Here is a 7,984-nt window from a genome sequence, read left to right as displayed (position 1 = left end):
TATATGTATGTATGTTCATTGTTTTAATATTGTTTTACGTGTTGGCTAGTGAATATATTTTGGAACCAACATTAGCAAATGATCAGCGTTACAGAAAAGTTGAACAAACTTTTAACCATCAGATAGCACTAAATTTGTTATGAAGGTCCGCATATTTATTTATTAAAAAGTTTTTTATCAGTTCTGTTTTAAAATATAACTTTTCCAATTTTTTTAATACGGCATTATTAGTTGCAGCTCACCCATATGGTTGTTGTTTACATATAGTGGAAACCAGATGATCCAATATCAAATAAAATCTGTCAAAAAACTATAAATATCATAAAAGAATTGTTGCAATTTAAATCAACATTTAAGGTTAGTTTAAAAAGTATAGTGTTTACATTTAAAAAATAGTTTGTATTTTTTATATTTTTAGTCGAATATTGTACTATATCAAAAGTACAATTCATTCCTCGTATATCTTTCAAATAAAAAAATTCGATACCGTGGAGCATGTCCAGTTCTACTTCCAAGGCGCCTTCGACAGAATTTGATGCCAAATATGGTATTTTAAATTTAAATACCCCTCCACGCTCTCCCATGTGTGGCCGCTACAAACAGTAAATTAAATAACTGAATGATTAAATACACATATGTAAGTGTAAATAAAAAATATCTTTTGCAGGAGTTTCGCTTATTATACTTTGCGCTCGCGACTACCAATAACACTTACAAGTATAATTGACAGTATAACAAAAGATAAGGATGAGCTGATATCAAAGTACGGTGAGGTTAGTGAGTAGTTAGAAACATTTAAAAAAGTTATTATTTGTAAAAGTTGCGATATATTGTTTGTAAGTTTGTAAATTTGTGGAAAAATATGCATTTTTTGTACATACATACATATTCAGATGTTTATTTATGTATATTTGATATATGACACATTTATAGGATTCGCGGGAAGAAATTAAAAATATTATTGGTTCTATATCAAAATTAAAGTATCAACTTCAAACTGATAAAGCTCTTGAGCCTTTTGTGGGTAATGGTAAGTAAGCATTTATAGATCAAAATATTTAATATTCATATATGTTATTGCTTTATTTAGAACCTGATATAGAAATTTGGAACAACTTTATACAAAATATGGACGAAGAAAATAATAGTTTTTTCAAAGCTTGCTGGCTTTACGCTGAGTGTTATATGTACCGCCGATTATCATCATTTTTCGAAAACTCAAAAACTTTAACCAGTTTTGACTATTTTGCTAAGCAAAAACAAAATGCTCTCATGAATTCTGTTGTATGCATTGAGGAAATTCTGAATGTTCTGCAAGGTGTTGAAATCGCTTATGATTCATTTCGACTGATGCTTAAGGTAATTTTTTACTTTATTAATGACAAAAAAATGATATTTATTTATAAAACAGCTTAATTTATGGGGCAATCGCTGTGATCTATCTATTACATCTGGAAAGCAGGTTCAACTTGGTAACAACCCTTTTGATCTTATACGAAGCTTTGACAATAAAATTCTCATCGATAACTCGGAGTCAGTTTTTGAATGTCTAAAGTCCGCAAATAGTAATAAACCAGCTGTTGTGGAATTCGTATGTGACAATGCTGGATATGAACTTTTCACTGATTTTGTCCTTGCTGATTATTTGATAAAAAGTAAATTAGTGGAAAAAGTTCGTTTTAATTTAAAAGCTATTCCTTGGTTCGTTTCCGATGCTACAATAAACGATTTAAATTGGACATTGTACTATCTTCAAAATCACTCGATACCTATTTTAAAAGAATACGGGAAAAGATGGCAAGAACTTCTGAACAATAAAAAGTTTGAAATCGCTCCACTGGATTATTTTTGGACAAGCCCTTATGAATACTATAGGTAATAATGCGAAGATATGCTTAATTGCGGTGCACTAATCAAAAGCACTTTACTATTTTAGAATGTGCAACATTAACCCTGAATTATATCAGAAATTATCGGAATCCCGTCTGGTTATTTTTAAGGGAGATCTTAACTACAGAAAACTAATTGGGGATTTTTCATGGAGCTGTACTGAACAGTTTATAACATGCTTAAGAGGTAAATTAATGTTGATAAACTTTTACTAACCATCACTCAATTGTTATTTGTCATATAGGCTTTCTGCCAACCGATTTTGTAAGCTTAAGAACCGTAAAGGCTGATTTGATTTGTGGTCTATTAGAAGGACAAGCTGAAAAAGTATTTGAAATAGATAAAAACTGGATGACGACTGGAGAGTATGGCACTATACAATTTATAAGTAAACCAACCATTTATGACAAAGCAGCCATAACAAGTTCTTTAAGTATGGAGTAATTTCCAGGAGATAGCTCTTTGAGAAGAACTTTTAAGAATCTCCAGGCTATTATTTCAGTACAAGATAAGTAGTCAAATAAATCTATTTATTCTAAAATTACACTTTACTCAACAATGCATTGAGGTACATTTTTTTATTAATAAAATTATTTGTTATTGTTACATTTTACTCTGCCAAATTTTTGTTTGATTTTTTTTTCTTTGAAGTAAGTAAACTTCTCCCTTCATAGAGAGTTAAGAGAAAAATAAAAATTCCAATTGCAAATACGACGATATGAAAAATGCCTTCTGATTCTCCTGACACATTCGGTTTTTCTATTCTTCATCATTAGTCAAGAATTTAATATTGGAGAAAAAAATTTAAGAGTTTGGTTACCGAAAACAGCTGACAGTTATTCTTTCCAGGTTTAGTGCAAAAAACATTAAAAGTGTTCAAGTACTATCAGCTGTTTTTGTTTGAGTACAGCCTACCATACTAAATTTGGAAATTACTGTGGGTATTTCACCATACTATTAACTATAAGATCTAATAAACTATCGAATTTTTTTCTTAAAGAAGGTAATAACAATTAAAGCAAATACATTATTGTAACATTGTATTTATGCGCAAAAGAGCATTAAATGAAAACTGCATACATCTACTTAGATATATGTATTTATCATATTTCAAAACATTGATCTCTTGCATCTCTAATTTGCTCTAATGGAAAGGGGCACCTTGAGATAGAGGAAAAATATTGCGTCACGAATTGATCGTTAAACTGAAAGTTTTCATCTAGATAACAATTCCATAATAACAGGATAATGGCACGTGAAGTTTTATGTAAACCGGACCCATCATACATCATGGATATTAAAACTCCAAGGCATAATTTTCTTTCGGCTCGTTATAAACAGTATAGTATGACAAATTTTAAAAATACAAATATTAATACTCATTTATTATAAAAACAGAAGTTTTGCCTATAAAACAATGAAAATCCGATTGCCGAAAATACTACAAAATACTATTGGAGACATAACAAATAACTGTAATAACATAATCGCTGAATTTGGAGAGGTTGGTATTCGAGGATTAGTAGAAAATATCATCAATAAAATATTTATTGAACTTTGCAACTTTTACCACATATCTTAGAAAAAAGTAGATTAAACGAAAATATAAACCCGGCAAATTGTAATTTTCCATCGTGTTAAAAAGTAATAATAATACTATTAATAGGATAGTATATACTCGGTATATGTATATTTTTAAATATTTTCCTTAAAAAGAAAATGTCGTATTACACTATTTCAGTGTCAATTGGACACAATTTAATTAATGTTTATCTAAATAACTCAAATTAATTTTATCATTTCACATTCGAAAAAATTAATATTTCACATTACTACATACACAGGTACGTTAGCATTTCAAAGTAAATAACGAGAGACTTAATTAAAAAATCTGTAGAATATTAAAATTTATGTAGTTTTTTACAAATCTTTTTTGACTTTCAGGTAATACGAAAGGATATCCTTACTATTGTAGACAATATTTTACAATTAAAATGTGAACTGGAAAACGATCACATCATGGAATCATTTGAGGGAATCGGTAAAATCATATTTATATTAGTTAGTGTTAACATTTTGATATTTATCAATTAACAGATGGTGACAAGAGGCTTTGGAATAGTTTTCTTAACGACCTGGACGATGACTCAAACACATTTTTTAAAACATGTTGGCTATATTCTGAATGTTATATATATCGACGTTTATATTACTTCTTTGAAAATCATAAAGTACTTAAAGCATACGACTATTTTTCACAAAACAAACAAAATGCCTTTGTAATTAGCGTAGAACCAATGCTTGAAATTATTCATGGTCTTGAAAGCATGAAGTCCTACATATCCGATGATAATTTACAAATTTTATTGAAGGTCTAACACATACAACATTAATTTATATCAGTTTTTAATTTATTTCATAATAACATTTCAGCTCAATTTATGGGGAAACCGGTGTGATTTGTCCATATCTTCGGGTAAAGAAGTAAAACTTAATGGAAATCCATTCGAACTTGTTAAAAACTTGGATAAAAGAGTCATTATTGATAAAAGCTCTCAAGTTATTGAAATCTTGAAGTCAGCAGACCGGCGAAATGACATTGTTATTGAATTTATTTGTGATAATGCTGGTTATGAACTTTTTACTGACTTCATACTCGCCGACTATTTAATCGAAAGTAAATTAGCTGACAAAGTTCGATTTAACTTAAAAGCTATTCCTTGGTTTATATCAGATGCAACTATCAATGACTTTCGGTGGAGTTTACAATTTATGAAGGATCATGCTACGCCTGTTTTACGAGAGTATGGGAAAAAATGGCAAAAGTTTATTGTAGAAAATAAATTCGAAGTGGCTAATATTAATAACTTCTGGACAAGTCCCTATGAATATTATAGGTGAATTTCATTATTTTCATTGGTGTTAAACGTATGTGTATATTTATTTTGCTTACCCACCCACCATAGGATGTCTGAAATTGATCCAGATTTATATAAAAGGCTTTCTATATCACATTTAGTAATTTTCAAAGGCGATCTTAACTACCGGAAACTTATCAGCGACTTCTCCTGGGATTTCACAGAATCATTTGAAACATGTCTGAGAGGTGAAAATTTAAATAACAAATAAAAAAGTTACAACTCTTTAAATTTCTATCTATTCCTCAGGTTTTCTGCCTACAAATATTTGCAGTTTACGTACGGTTAAAGCTGATGTGATTTGTGGACTTTTAGAAGGGCAAGCCGATATTTTAGAAAAGGAAAGTAAGGATTGGATGATAACTGGTGAATATGGCACTATACAATGTGCGAACAAAATAAGATAACAAACATATAATAAAAATGTCAAATACTGGATGAATTCAAATATACATACATGGAAATATAAAAGATTGTGAAATTTTCAATCCAACACAACGTACATACTATATAGAAAATTTTCAAAGTTAAGTAATTCAACTTTAAAGACGATCTGTCATACGCAATCACTAGCACTTCACTAATATTTAATATATAAATAATTCACTTCCAACCCCTTTTTCTTTATTTGAAAATTATCACTTTGACTCATTTCTATGTCATATTTGACATTTAAAAAAAATTTGAAAAGGTCAAAATATTATACAAAAGTTTCGCAGCACAACAATTACATCTACCTTACTTTAAATTTTACGTTATTAAACACACGTTTAAAATCAATCATGAAAAGCAACAGCCTCATACTTTATTATTAAAATTGAAGAATGCAGCAACATAAAAATATTAATTTAAAAAAAAAAAAATAGAAATTACAAAAGAATTTGCGTTAAATGGTCAAAAGAATATGTGATGCATTGTTAATTGCAGTTGAATATTCGCGCACAAATATTTTATATACATATATAATTTCAACGATCCTATGTCCGTCGTGGAAAAATTTTCGGCAATTAAATAAACAAACTGAAGATTTCAAAATGTCCAGTGCAAACTACGAATTCGATATTAAATATGGTATATTAAATTCAAGAACCCCAAGGCATTCGCTAATTTCCGCCCGATACAAGCAGTTAAGCTCGATATACATACATGAGAATAATAATAATTACGATGCCAGTAAAGTTTGAACTTTAACTATTTTTAGAAGTTTTGCCTACTTCGTCTTGCGCTACAGACTTCCACATAATTTAGCAGAAATAATCCTTCATTTGTCAGAGAATTTGGATATTTTAGTGTCACAAAATGGCGAGGTACGAAAAGGCATACTGACAGAACTCAAGTATATCCTTAAAATATTTAAGTTTCTGAAAATCTTTACAATTGTAAAACTCAGGAATCTCGAGGGGACTTTGCAAAGGTAATTTATAGAATAAGTCAATTAAAATACCGATTGGAGCATGATGGACCCTTTCATCAATTTTCTGGAGCTGGTATATATTAAATTAATCTTTATAAAGAGAAAACATTAATTAGTTTGGTCAACTTCCAAATATAGAGCCAGATAAAGACTTTTGGAACAACTTCCTCTTAAATCTTGAGGAAGGGCAAAATACTTTCTTCAGTACATGCTTTCTTTATGCCGAATGTTATGTTTTTCGCCGTTTGATATGCTATTTAGAAAACACAAAAACTTTAAAAGCATTCGACTACTACGTTATGAAAAAACATAAATCTCTACTAGCATTTTTATCGACAATAGAAATTATACTGTTTGGAATACGTACCGTGCAGACTTCTGATGATGTATTACGCTTCCTTTTAAGGGTACGTAACTCTATATATGCATATACATATATGTATGTATACAAAATTATTTTTATATTTTCTGGAGGATCAATTTCCCTCCTCCTAAAATACCTACACTGCTCATTATAGAAATTTATATGTACTTATATGTATGAATGTTACTTTCATAAGTATATATTATTGCAGTTTACATTTATTTATTAAAATCCTATTGGTTTAAGTATACCTCGTTCGATATAATCTAGTGCTTAAATTCTGCCAATATAATCGTTATTTATTATCATCGGACGGTTAACCCAACATTATTGCAGCTTAATCTTTGGGGTAATCAATGTGATATATCTGCTGACACTGAAAAATACAACGTAAAACGAAAAGGACCATTTGAGCACTTACGAGCTTATGAGAAGAATATAATAATTGATAGTACGACATCGGTTATCAATTCTTTTAAATCGGCGGATCATACTAAACCCGTACAGGTAGATTTCATTTGCGACAACGCTGGTTACGAGTTGGTTGTAGACTTCATACTGGCTCATTATTTGCTGGAATCGAAACTGGTAGACAAAGTCCGTTTTCACATGAAAGCAGTTCCTTGGTTTGTAACGGATGCAACAATCACAGATTTCCATTGGACTCTTCAACAATTAAAAAAACAGGCTGGGCGTTGCACACAAGAATATGCCAGAATATGGCTCCAAAACTTGAATGAAGGTAAATTTGAAATAGCGGAGGCTGATTATTTTTGGACAAGTCCATATGAATTTTACAGGTACGGCTACAGTATCTGACCGAAAATACATATTAATACAATTTTTTCTTTAGAATGCGCGATGTACGCCCAGATTTATACGAACAACTTACTCATGCTCATATGATCATTATTAAAGGTGACTGTAACTACAGAAAACTAATAGGCGATTTTCGTTGGGATGCCTCGGAGCCGTTCATAACTTGTATTAGGGGTAAAAGCACAATAGAAATATTTAGCTTATTTAAAATGTTCTCATTAAAGGTTTTCAGCCAGCTAATATATGTAGTTTACGAATTATAAAAACTGAAATTATTTGTGGCATGAGTCCGGGAAAAAATGAAGACTTGGCAAAAAAGAACAAAGATTGGATGCTTAGTGGTGAATATGGCACCATACAGTTTATAGAAAAGAACTACTGTGGTTGCCCAAATACCACATCAGACTCTCTAGAATACAGTATAATCAACTAATATTTCACGCTTTGAAGTTTAGAAATCAAGGAAACTCAAATTGTAGCAATGTATAAATAATTAATAATATAATATCTAGTAAATAAATTCTACTCCATAACCACCCTTACGGAATTTGAATTTTTTAACCATTTCGTAAGATGGTA

At 30.1% G+C, this 7,984-nt stretch overlaps 3 protein-coding genes across 8 annotated transcripts; all 3 read left to right on the top strand.

Moving 5' to 3' along the window:
* The first annotated feature begins 9 nt into the window (after positions 1–9).
* Positions 10–2,513, top strand: LOC105228181 (damage-control phosphatase ARMT1). Of its 3 annotated transcripts, none has more exons than XM_011207888.4 (9): positions 10–145; positions 232–357; positions 419–602; positions 668–773; positions 934–1,030; positions 1,091–1,359; positions 1,412–1,875; positions 1,937–2,076; positions 2,135–2,513. In XM_011207888.4, the coding sequence occupies exons 3-9, from the start codon at positions 496–498 to the stop codon at positions 2,332–2,334; spliced, it is 1,383 nt and encodes a 460-aa protein (XP_011206190.2). In that variant the 5' UTR covers positions 10–145; positions 232–357; positions 419–495; the 3' UTR covers positions 2,335–2,513. The 3 variants fall into 3 exon arrangements, with proteins under 3 accessions (XP_011206190.2, XP_019846512.2, XP_029406858.2); XM_019990953.3 differs by having other exon boundaries at positions 397–602; XM_029550998.2 differs by having other exon boundaries at positions 127–145; positions 238–357.
* A 209-nt stretch (positions 2,514–2,722) lies between these two features.
* Positions 2,723–5,279, top strand: LOC105228182 (damage-control phosphatase ARMT1). Of its 4 annotated transcripts, none has more exons than XM_019990955.3 (8): positions 2,723–2,893; positions 3,114–3,230; positions 3,289–3,394; positions 3,835–3,931; positions 3,988–4,262; positions 4,324–4,787; positions 4,857–4,996; positions 5,058–5,279. In XM_019990955.3, exons 2-8 carry the CDS (start codon positions 3,139–3,141, stop codon positions 5,213–5,215), a joined length of 1,332 nt encoding a protein of 443 aa, XP_019846514.1. In that variant the 5' UTR covers positions 2,723–2,893; positions 3,114–3,138; the 3' UTR covers positions 5,216–5,279. The 4 variants fall into 4 exon arrangements, with proteins under 4 accessions (XP_019846514.1, XP_019846513.1, XP_029406860.1 ...); XM_019990954.3 differs by having other exon boundaries at positions 3,046–3,230; XM_029551000.2 differs by having other exon boundaries at positions 2,981–3,230.
* Positions 5,280–5,433: 154 nt separating this feature from the next.
* LOC105228177 (damage-control phosphatase ARMT1) lies at positions 5,434–7,947 on the top strand. The gene is made up of 7 exons (XM_011207881.4): positions 5,434–5,934; positions 6,010–6,115; positions 6,199–6,295; positions 6,361–6,629; positions 6,923–7,386; positions 7,440–7,579; positions 7,630–7,947. Exons 1-7 carry the CDS (start codon positions 5,699–5,701, stop codon positions 7,836–7,838), a joined length of 1,521 nt encoding a protein of 506 aa, XP_011206183.1. The 5' UTR covers positions 5,434–5,698; the 3' UTR covers positions 7,839–7,947.
* Positions 7,948–7,984: the final 37 nt, after the last annotated feature.

The sequence above is a fragment of the Bactrocera dorsalis genome, unplaced genomic scaffold, assembly GCF_023373825.1.
Source record: "Bactrocera dorsalis isolate Fly_Bdor unplaced genomic scaffold, ASM2337382v1 BdCtg020, whole genome shotgun sequence".
Taxonomy (NCBI): Eukaryota; Metazoa; Arthropoda; class Insecta; order Diptera; family Tephritidae; genus Bactrocera; species Bactrocera dorsalis.
The sequence above is the reverse complement of the archived record's forward strand: the minus strand, read 5'-3'. Positions and strand labels throughout refer to the sequence as shown.

Bases quoted from the DNA above. Each gene is read 5' to 3' on its own strand.
- LOC105228181 (XM_011207888.4), top strand. From the start codon at position 496: ATGTCCAGTTCTACTTCCAAGGCGCCTTCGACAGAATTTGATGCCAAA. The intron at 1,876-1,936 runs GTAATAATGCGA...TTACTATTTTAG, and splicing joins AGCCCTTATGAATACTATAG to AATGTGCAACATTAACCCTG. The intron at 2,077-2,134 runs GTAAATTAATGT...TTTGTCATATAG, and splicing joins GTTTATAACATGCTTAAGAG to GCTTTCTGCCAACCGATTTT.
- LOC105228182 (XM_019990955.3), top strand. From the start codon at position 3,139: ATGGCACGTGAAGTTTTATGTAAACCGGACCCATCATACATCATGGAT. The intron at 3,932-3,987 runs GTAAAATCATAT...ATCAATTAACAG, and splicing joins GGAATCATTTGAGGGAATCG to ATGGTGACAAGAGGCTTTGG. The intron at 4,263-4,323 runs GTCTAACACATA...ATAACATTTCAG, and splicing joins ATTTACAAATTTTATTGAAG to CTCAATTTATGGGGAAACCG.
- LOC105228177 (XM_011207881.4), top strand. From the start codon at position 5,699: ATGGTCAAAAGAATATGTGATGCATTGTTAATTGCAGTTGAATATTCG. The intron at 6,296-6,360 runs GTATATATTAAA...TTCCAAATATAG, and splicing joins TCATCAATTTTCTGGAGCTG to AGCCAGATAAAGACTTTTGG. The intron at 6,630-6,922 runs GTACGTAACTCT...ACATTATTGCAG, and splicing joins TATTACGCTTCCTTTTAAGG to CTTAATCTTTGGGGTAATCA.